The sequence below is a fragment of the Penaeus japonicus genome, unplaced genomic scaffold (genome assembly GCF_977035675.1).
Source record: "Penaeus japonicus unplaced genomic scaffold, GWHDUDI00000001_assembly GWHDUDI00000035, whole genome shotgun sequence".
NCBI classification, from domain to species: domain Eukaryota; kingdom Metazoa; phylum Arthropoda; class Malacostraca; order Decapoda; family Penaeidae; genus Penaeus; species Penaeus japonicus.
Genome location: NW_028234437.1, coordinates 18,174,965 through 18,187,464, shown reverse-complemented (window position 1 = coordinate 18,187,464; position 12,500 = coordinate 18,174,965). Strand labels below are relative to the sequence as shown.

General features: G+C 38.2%; 2 protein-coding genes across 11 annotated transcripts in view; both read left to right on the top strand.

The window, feature by feature from the left end:
• Positions 1-2,216, top strand: part of LOC122250781 (protein white) — a 30,979-nt gene extending 28,763 nt beyond the window's left edge. For all 9 annotated transcript variants that reach the window (XM_086531479.1, XM_086531478.1, XM_086531477.1 and 6 more), the window contains 5 exons: positions 1-24; positions 234-365; positions 605-833; positions 998-1,103; positions 1,234-2,216. The exon at positions 1-24 is cut by the window's left edge and continues 120 nt beyond it. In XM_086531479.1, the coding sequence (XP_086387605.1) occupies positions 1-24; positions 234-365; positions 605-833; positions 998-1,103; positions 1,234-1,513 (771 nt within the window). In that variant the 3' untranslated portion in view covers positions 1,514-2,216. The remainder of the gene's footprint in view (positions 25-233; positions 366-604; positions 834-997; positions 1,104-1,233) is intronic.
• Positions 2,217-11,873: 9,657 nt separating this feature from the next.
• Positions 11,874-12,500, top strand: part of LOC122250783 (protein scarlet) — a 50,776-nt gene continuing 50,149 nt past the window's right edge. For both annotated transcript variants that reach the window (XM_043012399.2, XM_043012398.2), the window contains exon 1: positions 11,874-12,032. The gene's annotated coding sequence lies outside the window, so the exon portion shown is untranslated. The remainder of the gene's footprint in view (positions 12,033-12,500) is intronic.

Here is a 12,500-nt window from a genome sequence, read left to right as displayed (position 1 = left end):
CGTGTCCGCTTCTTCCAAATCATGGTAAGTGTATTTGCTACTTTTGTAAATAAGTCTCCCCACTTTTATCGTCGTTTTCTTAATCTCTATCCCAGTGGTCAAGTCCTTTACTCAATCTTTTTCAAGTCGGCTTGCCATCTGTCACATTTTTTTTTCTACATTGTTATATTCCGTTTCTATATGTTTCTGTGTATTGAGATGTATGATGTAGATGTATGGCGTTTTGATTGCAGGCGATCGCGATTTTGGTGGGCGTAATGTATAACAGACAACAGATGGATGAGGTGGGCGTGTTCAACATCAACGGAGCCCTCTTCCTCCTTCTTACCAACATGACTTTCCAGAATTGTTCGGCTGTCATTAACGTAAGTAGGCCTCAGGCACGAGTGAAAGTAAGCGAAAGAATGAGTAGTGTTTATAACTGAGAAAACAAGTTTTTTTGATAACCGTACGTGCGTGTTTATTGATATGACCTTGCATGTATTTGTTCAGGTAAGCTCAGGTATCCGTCATTTGATTATATCGAAAAAAGCAAAAGCTCAAACGAAAGGTACAACCGTTGCAAAGACCACTATTCACACCCACTCCTTATTTCACCCAACAGACCTTTTGCTCCCAGAAACATCTGTTTTTACGAGAGCACTACAACGGCATGTATCGCACCGACGTCTACTTTTTGGCCAAGAATCTAGTCGAGTTACCTTTCTTCGTCACCTACTCCTTCCTATATGCCAGCATCATATACTGGATGATTGGCCTTAACCCTACGCTCGATAGGTTCCTGATCTGCGGCCTCGTATCTGTCCTGGTAGCTTTGGCGGCCGTTTCATTCGGTGAGTGTATCTTCTTGCTGTCTTCTTACCTAATTAGTGTAAAATGATATGCGTGATTGTTTTATTATGCTTATATTATACCCAGCAAAGATGAGTTGCCAAGGAGCAAATGACCAACTCCAGGAAAAAGTTTATTGTTCCTAATTCTGCATCTCTGCCCCCAGGCTATCTACTGTCTTGCATGGCGAACTCAGTCAACATGGCACTCACGCTCCTAGCGCCGATGACTATTCCCATGATGTTGTTTGGGGGCTTTTTCTTGAACGAAAAGTAAGTGGCGGAGGGTTGAGGGTGGGATTTTTTTAGTTCTTTTTATATTCAGTGTAAACATTTATATCTTTCACAAAAAAAATCTATATATTTTGCTAAATACTACCCACATTTCTTCCCGAAATAACAGATCAGCGCCCGTGTACATGATGTGGGTGAAGTACCTCTCTTGGTTCAACTACGGCAACGAAGCCCTGATGGTAAACCAATGGAGTGGCGTCAAGAACCTCACCTGCAACGGCGTTAAGACATGCTTCGCTGATGGGGAGGCTGTGTTGACCCACCTCGGCTATTCCGAGGACGACCTCTGGTGGGACGTGACTTGTCTCGCCGTCCTTGTCGTAGTTTATAGAGTAATCGCTTTTCTCTTTCTCCTCCTCCGCACACACAGGGGGAAGACCCGGTCGTAAGGGTCTCAGCAATAGGAAAGACATTCTTCCTCGTTTCTATCATGGAACGAAGATGAAGGTCTCGAAATAAAGGCTTGTGAATTTTTATTTGATTCCTTAGTGCTATTATGAGGTTGGAGAGAGTGGCTGGTGATAGAGAAGTGTTGCTCTCTGAAATATTGTACAAACAAACAGACGAAGTTTAGATTAGATCGGATTGATATAAACCTCAAAACTATTTACTCTCTGAGCTTTGGCAAGGCGCTCAGATATAGTGTTAAGATCCGAAATGGTGCTCTTATAGGTATACGTCTTAGGCAACAAATTCTCAGAGGCTGTCTGTCGTTCCTCACTACGGGTAATCCACAATGACTGGCCCAAGGTTGCCCGGGAGCCTTCAGCCTCTGCAGGAGGAATTTGACCCTTATGCCACTCTGACATACGTTAGGATATAGTTCCCTACGTCGAAAATTGTTTATTTAATGTCTTGAGTCGACTGAGTCTCATGGAGATCCCAGTCATGGCAATGTTTATTATATGTATATACGTATATCTGCAGACGATGATGTACAATATATTATTTATATGTTTGTGTTGTTTCATTCCTTTTGATAGCCGTTGATTATAGTTTGTATAGTTACAGTGCAACTACATTTTTTCTACGGTTACATTTTGTATTTACACTTTTATATGAATAGCTATATTAATAAAAAATGAAATTATTTGTTCTGCCGATTTTGCACACCCTGACCAGCACAAAAATATTTACGATTACTAGCCGGAATTTAATTAACCACCAGAAAGAGAGGTTGAGGGGGGGGGGTGCCATTGAAAAAAGGTTCATGCGCAGAAAAGGAATGTGTATCTCTTTATGTATATGATGAATAGGTACACATATACAATACGTATCTAAATATGTCTGTGCGCCATTATATATATATATAATGTTAAATTATATATATAAACGTATATGTTGATTCTCATTATATACAAACATAGTTATTCATAAGAAAGTAAAAGTCTTGCAGGGAGATGGTGAATATATATATATATATATATATATATGTATATATATATATATATATATATATATATATATATATATATATATCGTTTTGGTGGTCTAATTAATAAGTCGGAAGGACTTCAGAGAGATACGGCCTCGAGTACGTTCTTGTTATAAATTTGATTTACTGATGTTATATCCATATTTGGAACAAACACATATATCTCTCTGAAGTCCTTCCGACTTCCTCATCAGACCAACAAAACGATAGCTAAAGTAAATCTAAACAGATAGATCGTAGGAACAAGAACTGGATCAGGTCAAAGGAGGAGGGTCAAGGTCAAATAATCTGGGGAAATCTTTACCAAACAGACTTGAGGGGTCGTGAAATCCCCTACTGATTAGCACTTACGCTAGACAGGAGTTTCAGTTTTGATTAAGAAAACACCCCAATTTCAACCCGACTGCTGGTCAATTACTTGACCTTGACTCTCCTTCTGTGACCTGACCAAGCTCTTATTCTTACGGTCTTTCTACTGTGACAGTGTTTTAATGATATGCGGGAAAACGTCTCTTTTGCTTATCATGGATATAACACAGTATGCATAAATCTATAACATTATAGCTATCTATTTAAATCTAAATTTATCTATCTATTAATCTCTCTATGTACATACATACATACATACATACGCACACACACACACACACACACACACACACACACACACACATATATATGTCTACACTGAGCATGCATAAGTGCAGTCTGCATATAGAAACATGCATGTGTATACGCACATGCACGCACGCATAACCATGTGTACATGCACGGTGTGTGGGCACGTGTGTCTGTGTGTATATATACATATATATATATATATATATATATATATATATATATATATATATATATATATATATATGTATGTATATATATATATATATATATATATATATATATATATATATATATAGAGAGAGAGAGAGAGAGAGAGAGAGAGAGAGAGAGAGAGAAGAAAAAACATCCTCACTGGACTAGACCGAGGAATACAAATATCTCTTGATGCTATGCGAAACAAGAACGAACGTGCTATTAGAGACTAAATGGTAGTCTCCCGCCCTAATTAACCCCCCCCCCCCCGACACACTAAGATACGATCAGGACCAGTAGATGGGTATACACGGCCACATCCTTCTCAGATATGATGGGCCTATGCATATACAATTAAGGACTTTCAGAACAGAACCTAATCTTGTAACCTGCTAGAGAATTTTCACTTGTCAAATGGGACTTTCGTAAGTTAGAAGACCAGGCGAAGAGCAGAAAATACTAAATGATGGACACTAACTATACTGGAGGTAAATATCTGGATAGCAAACAAGAACTATGGTTAGGTTTCTTAGTTCGCAAGCGCCTCGAAAAGAATCATAAGGAATTCTAGTGTGAGCGAAAGAGTAGCTTCTGTAACACTGAAATCAAACAGGCGCGACATCTTACAAGACGTGAGCGTTATCAGTAAAATAAATGTTGGTAGTGACCATAGACTGGTCAGCTGTCGAGTTAAATTACAGCTAATAAGGGAACGGAATAAGCTCATACAGAGATAATAAATTTGAAATAGGCAATAAAAAACGAAAAAGAAAGGCTTAGTAAACTTTCAGTAGGAATTAAAAATCTTATGAAACACTGACTTAAACCACTCAAACGATCAACCATGAACGAAAGCAAGCACAAAAATTGGAAAAATACCAAACAATGATGGCATCAGTGTAGATCTTATTCAAGATGTAAAAGAGATAGGGGCGGTAAAACTAGCCAATCATTCTAAAAAATGTCTAAGCGACGGTAACACTTCCTGTCAGTAATATATAAATTGTTCACAAAAATCTTCACAGCCCGAACCTCTGATTCAATAGATTCAAAACAACTCAGGGAACAGGCTTCCCCAGTGGATTCTCGACTACGGACCATTTCCACGCATTAACCCAAATAAAAGAGAAAACAAACAAATATAATTTGCCTGCCTCTTTGTATGATACTCGTAGATTACGAAAAGGTATTCGACTTGGTGCATATAGCGGCAGTACTAAATGCAATTTGTAAAGGAAGAGGAAATATATTGTAGATTAGAAGAGGATATATATATATATATATATATATATATATATATATATATATATATATATATATATATATATATATATATGTAACAGCAACCATTAAAATCCACGCAGAAATACCAATAAAAAGGTGTCAAGCAGGGTGACACCATCTCACCAGAGTTGTTTACAGGTTGCCTAGAGGAAATATTCAAGGAGTTAGATTGGAAGGAGAAAGGGATTAAAAAAAGGGATGAACACTTAACCGATCTAAAATTTGCATATTGCATTGTTCTTTTCGGCGAGTCAGCAAATAAATTACAACAATTGTTAAGCGATCTGATAAGGGGAATTCTGAAGGTTAGGATTAAAATAAACAGGAAAAAGACTAAAATCATGTTCAACAGTCGAACCCCAGTTGAACAAACACAAATATAGTGCGAGGTACTAGACTCAGTAAAAGAGTGGTTGGTACACATAGTAATATATTACGAGTTCTCTGCCATTTTGTCTAAAGAGAAATGTTTTTAAATGTCTCCTCCCCGTCACAACATATGAAATAGAAACATGGACCATGACCAAAATACTGGAGAGGAAATTAGTAAGTGCTCAGAGAGGAATGGAAAGGATCATGATAGGAGTTATCTTAAGAGACAGGAAAAGAGCAACATGGATCACGGATCAGACAAAAGGAGAGGAAATACTTGAGCATCAAAAAGAAAATGTGGCAGTGGGCAGGTTATGTACATCGAAGACAGGACAATAGGTGGACAACGAAAATAATAGAATGGGAAATAGATATTACAAAGAGACCAAGGGCAAGACTAATGACAGGATGACGTGATGAGATAGCGAAATTCGCAGGCGTAATTTGGAATCAGAGAACACGAAACCGGAATTACATGAAAAAATAAGAGGCCTACGCCCTGCAGTGGAATGATACGGGCTGATGAAAATGGCGATATATGTATATGTATGTATGTAGGTGTGTATATATATATGTGTGTGTGCGCGCGCGCGCAAAATTGTATACATATAGGTGAGCTGGTGAAAGACGGGAACATTTATTTTTAGCTTTTTAGGTAGGGCCCCATTTGGCAGGTGCATTGCAGTACGCATTCAATAATTTGCCCTCTCACAATATGCAAACATACCCACACATAAACAAGCACATTCCCTCTATCTCACTCCCTCTGAGGGGGAGTGATGACAAATATGAATAGTACATATAGATCACGTGTGGACAAACTACGGCCCGCGGGCAGCATGCGGCCCTCCAAATGATAGTAAATTTGAAAGAGAAAGTTATCAAGTAACGCTAAATGATATTGTGAACATTAACAATTTACACACAAATGGCTAATCTGGCAGCTTTGACCTCTTTATTTTATCAATAAAGGGGTTCTATTAATTAGTAAAGCTAATTGTTTTCTTTTCTTAAAACAAAATGTTGCCTTTCAATGTTTTATCTGATGCTCCTACTAAAAAAAATACTTGTTAATGAAAATTGTTTTCCTTTAAAAGTTTAAACTGAGTTGCCTTGTTATATTTCAAAGGCTTCATCTGAAGCTTCTACTTAGAAATACTTATTAATGAAAGCTGGTTTCCTCTAAAGTTTAAACTGAGTTACTTTGTCAATATGAATCTTCTACAGTACTTTTAGATATATTTTTTTTAATGCATTTTTTGAAATCCTTTTATTTTGTTTATTTTATATATCAACTATTTTTGGATTATATGCGGCTCTATAAAATTGTGAATTTTTGAATGTGTCGCTTGCACTGAATTGTTTGCCCACCCTTGGATATCATAGATGGACAGATCTTGTGCGTCTGTTTTTGTGCGGGCGGAGACTCTGGCCGGGCGGGCGGGACTGAGTTTGCGTGTCCGCGTGTTTTTGAATCATAATTTCATATGATTTTATTCTTAATTTATGGCGGACTGTGTAAAAATACGAAGAAATATATTAAGTGTACTAATTTCATAACATGCGGACATTTACGACAACAAATTTGAAGTAATCGCATACCAGAGTTCGCATCTCTTTGCTAAAAAGTGAAAATATGCCTCAGGAAATCTGTCACCGTATAATAACTATTCTACGATGCTTTTGTAATTTACAAATCACTCAGGCTCAAGCTGAGTGACAAACATTCACACACACGCGCGCGCGCACAGAGAGAGAGAGAGAGAGAGAGAGAGAGAGAGAGAGAGAGAGAGAGAGAGAGAGAGAGAGAGAGAGAGAGAGAGAGAGAGAAAGTAATGAAGAGAGACACTGTGCTAGATAACTGTCCAATAGTAGTCTAGTGACATTGTTTCTTAATGAAAGACTAATGTAAATAAAACAAAGATCCCCCGCTTGGAATCCGCCACCTTAATTCCCCCCCCCCCCCCCGCCGCCAGCTCCCACCACACCACACCTCCTAATCTCCCTACCTTCCTGATTCGTGTGACTTGTCGTGCGGAAACAACAACTCGGGGGAAGCACTGGAGATTTGTCTCCAACAGCACACACGCTAACGCACACACACGCTCAAAGAAGACAATTAAGATAAACCTGAAGGTTTATATTAATATATGGGGCAATAGCAAGCTTGTAATGCATTTAATAAAAACTGAAAAAATAGTTCAACTTGAAAGCATAATAATGTCAAAGTACTTCTGACAGACATTATGAGTGAATAACAACTTAAAAATGTTGCTTGCTTTAACAAGTGAACGGCTTCAACGTTGACGTTGCCTGATGTACGATGCCTTCTTTAAAATAAAACAGAAACGTTATTTACGTAACGTCAAGAGTGCTAGATACACTAAATGAAGTTACTATCCACTTCAAAACACACTTAGATAATAAAAAGGAACAAAAACACAAGTATTCCTCTAATTGCGATGCAAGCCCAACAGCCTTTCACTAAATAAGGGACGACGCATCCAGGAAAACTATATTGAGGGCAATAAAAGAATATAACGCAGGATCGTCAGTAATCAGTGTTTACTTTTAAAAGTGTTTTATAAGGGGGAAGGAACCGATAATGATACCGTTCTCTTCTCTGGTAAATGTGACCACTATATCTGCTCCCTTTTTTTACCCTTTTTTTTAGACTTTGAAAAAAAAGACAAAGATGGTGAGAGATCGCCCTACAAAGCGTCCTAGTGCAAACAGTTTCGCACCGTCACCTGGAGGCCCTGGCCAGAAGTCGCGAGAGACCCATTCCTTATCCGTGTCCGCCCTCTGGTGGGACGTGACTTGTCTCGCCGTCCTTATCGTAGTTTATGGAGTAGTAACTCAGCCCTCTCCTTCTCCGCACACATAGAGGGAAGACCAAGTTGTAAGGGTCTCAGCAACAGGATTATTTTTTGTGGAACGGTAGTGGCCTTGAAATAAAGGGTTGCGAGGCTTGTGAAATCTAACGTGATTCCTTAGTGCTATGAGGTCTGAGAGAGTGGTGATAAAGAAGTGTTTATGATTCCTAGCCGGAATTTGATTAAGAGAGAGAGAGAGAGAGAGAGAGAGAGAGAGAGAGAGAGAGAGAGAGAGAGAGAGAGAGAGAGAGAGAGAGAGAGAGAGAAAGAGACAGCGACAGAGACAGAGACGGAACGAGAGACAGAGACGGAAAGAGAGAGACAGAAACGGAAAAGAAAGAGAAAGAAAGAAAGAGAGAAAGATACAGAAAGAAAGAGAGAGACAGAGACGGAAAGAGAAAAAGACAGATGTGTAAAGAAACGGAATAAGAAACAGGAAGAGAAAGACAGAGACAGAGAAAGAGACGAAAAGAGAGAGAGAAAAAAAAAGAAAAGAGAGAAAGAGATATAAGGAAAGAGAGAGAGAGAGAAAGATATATAAGGAAAGAGAGAAAAAGATATATAAGGAAAGAGAGAAAAAGATATAAGGAAAGAGAAAAAGAGATATAAGGAAAGAGAGAAAGAGATATAAAGAAAGAGAGAGAGAAGGATATATAAGGAAAGAGAGAGAGAGAGAGAGAAAGAGATATAAGGAAAGAGAGAGAGAAAGAGATATAAGGAAAGAGAGAGAGAGAAAGAGATATAAGGAAAGAGAGAGAGAGAGATAAAAAAGAGAAAGAGATATAAGGAAAGAGTGAGAGAGAGAAAGAGAAATAAAAGAGAAAGAGAGAGAAAAAAAAGAGATATAAGGAAAGAGAGATAGAGATATAAGGAAATAGAGAGAGAGAAAGATATATAAGGAAAGAGAGAGAGAAAGAGATATAAGGAAAGAGAGAGAGAAAGAGATATAAGGAAAGAGAGAGAGAGAGAATGTAATATAACTAAAGAGATATAAGTGATATAAGGGAAAAGTGAGAGAAAAATAGATATAAGGAAAGAGAGAGAGAAAGAAAGAGATATAAGGAAAGAGAGAGAGAGAGAAAGAGATATAAGGAAAGAGCGAGAGGGGGCGGGGTGGAGATGGGAGAGGTCTGCCCTTGAAAAAAGGTTGATGCGGAGAAAATTATGCATATGTTTACATACGTACAACATATAATAAGTGTCTAAATGTGTCTGTGCTCCTAGTATTTGTTAAACTATAGACAGTATATACATAAAAGTATGTGTAGATTCACATTATATATAAACTTAGTTATTCATAAGCAAAGTAAATATCTGGTAGGAAGAAAGTAAATAATATATACATATATATATATATATATATATATACTTATATATATATATATATACATATATACTTATATATATATATATATATATATATATATACTTATATATATATATACACATACATATATATATATATATATACACATACATATATATATATATATATATATATATATATATATATACACACACATATACATACATATATATTCAATATAAGGATATAACGTTAACAAAACGCAGACACCGCAAGAACTTAATGGAGGGCGTATCGTTTCGAAGTCCTTACGACTTCCCTCGCTCCAACGATAGTTAAAGTAAATCTAGACAAGAATATATATTAGATAAGGTCGTAAGACCAGGAGCTAGATATATATGGATATATTTGTATGTATATATATATATATATATATATATATATATATATATATATATATATACATATGTGTGTGTGTGTGTGTATGTATGTATGAGGGACACGCGCATGGTGTGTGTGTGTGTCTGCGTGTGTGTCTGCACGCAAATTAAATATTATCCATACACATATATACATAGCGCGCATACATATATATATATATATATATATATGTATATATATATATATATATATGTGTGTGTGTGTGTGTGTGTATACACATATACATATACATATACACACCCTCGCTGGCTCGCACGTCCTTTCCGCGCGGCAGGTTAGATGCGGTACGAAAAGGGATGGGAGTCACCGAGTAGGAGGGGCGGGAGGAGGCAAGGCTGGGTGAGGTGGTGAAAGAGGGAACGTTGGGGTAGGATCCTAATTGGCAGGTGCAGCGCGGTATCCATTCAATGATTTACCCGCTTATTATATGCAATCACACACACACACACATAAGCAAGCAAAATCTCTCTCTTTCTCTCTCTCTCTCTCTCTCTCTCTCTCTCTCTCTCTCTCTATCTCTCCCTCCCCTAGAGAATAGAGGGGAAATGATAACGTAGATGGATACTGCATATGGATAGATAGATCTTGATTGATAGATCAAACAAAGTTTTAAGAATGACTAAATGATGAAATATTCGGTAAGCATATATGACTTCACTTTCCAAGACCATTCAAACTCTGAACCCTGAACTTTGAACAAATTAAAAATAATCGTACCTCAGAGTTCACATATCTTTGCTAAGAAAGTGAAAATCTCTCCTCGTATAATAACTATAAAAAAAACAAAAAAAAAAACACGGGTTATATTGTCATTTGGGGAACAACGTTTGACAAATGCCTATACCAGGCTCAAGGTGAGTGACAAACATTCACAGGCAGAGGGACGGAGGGAGGGAGATGGAAATGGAGAGGGAGAGGGAGAGGGAGAGGGAGAGGGAGAGGGAGAGGGAGAGGGAGAGGGAGAGGGAGGGAGGGAGGGAGGGAGGGAGGGAGGGAGGGAGGAAGGGAGGAAGGGAGGAAGAGAGAGAGAGAGAGAGAGAGAGAGAGAGAGAGAGAGAGAGAGAGAGAGAGAGAGAGAGAGAGAGAGAGAGAGAGAGAGAGAGAGAGAGAGAGAGAGAGAGAGAGAGAGAGAGGGGGGAGGGAGGGAGGAAGAGAGAGAGAGGGATATATATATATATATATATATATATATATATGAGAGAGAGAGAGAGAGAGAAATAAGTATTTTCATACATTGAGTGGACACTGCAACAGGTAACTGCCAATTGGTAATCAATCTACTAACATTGTTGCGAATCAAAAAACAATAAAACAGAGGATCCCTGCTTGGATTCCTCCACCTTATATTAGCACCCCCCCCCCTCCCGCCGCCAGCTCCCACCACACCACACCTCCAGATCCCCCCTACCGCCCTAATTCGTGTGACTTGTCGTACGGAAATTGCCACCCGGGGCAAGCACGGATGGAGATTTCTCTCCAACTGCGCACACACACACAACACACGCACACACACACATATATACATATATATACATACACATATAAATGCGTGATATATATGCATATTATATATATATGTATATCTATATATAAACATACATGTGTATATATGTACACACGCGCAAATACATACACACATATATATAATATGTGTGTACACATACACACACACACAAACAAGACAATTAAGCTAAACCTAAAGGTTCAGATGATTGACCCACAGATTGCTATGTGTAAAAATATGGGCCAGTAGCAAGATTGGAATGCATTTAATAAAAGCTGAATTATAGTTCAACTTGAAAGCAAAATAATGTCAAAATACCTCTGATAGACATTCTGAGTTAATAACAATTTACAGATGCTGTTTACCTAACAAGGGAACGGCTTCAACGTTCACGTTGCCTGGTGTACGATGCCTTCTTTAAAAGGGAAAAAAGAAAACGGTAGTTACGTAACGGCAAGTTTACTAGATTCACTAAATGAAGTTACTATCCAATGCAAAATACGCTGAGGTAAAAAAGGAACAAAAACATGTCACTTGTATCCCTCTAACTGCTATGTAAGCCTAGTAGTCTTTCTTTCACTAAATAAGTGACGGCTCATCAAGGAAAATTGTATTGGGGTCAATAAAAGAATAAAATTCGAAAAATAAACCCGATAGAAGTATCAGTTGATGAACCCTGCATGATACAAGGGAATGACCAAGGAAAAGGACTTCTGTCAAAGAACAATATGGGACTTGACCACAAGGACGGAAAGAACACGATTGTCTGTAGTCAGTACAGGCCAGACAGTGGTTGGCGACGCAAGGCCTTGTAGCCACGTCTCGGTGTCTCCTCTCGGACCTCGTCTACGGATTCTCATTTCTACGGGCTAAGAAGGTAAGTTATCTTCGATTCAGCTATTTTGGAAGCTTTTGCCATAGGGTTAAGATATACTTGTACCGGGGGTAGCGTTCTATCCATTGACTCGAGTAACTTGTGACCCCGCGATTCGCACTACGGCCTCGTTTATTCGCAAGGATAGATCTAGGACTGATTACTTACTGGATTATGCATCGCCAGGTAGGTTTACAAGCTCTATCTTGCCAGATTTTTTTATGTATGATGTACGAATATTTTTCGCATTAACTGGCCAGCAAGCACGGGCATAGATTAACACGATATCAATAGCCTTCAGATAACTTGCCAAATATGCATATGGTGAATTACTTTGCTGATTATGATAAGGGTAAGGTTAAACGTTAGGAAAGCATAAGTAAAATCCTTTTTAATAAAATAATAGGATATGAATTAGATGGCCAGCTTAATTTCACAATTCTATCTACTTGTTGGCTGAACATCTGGGCA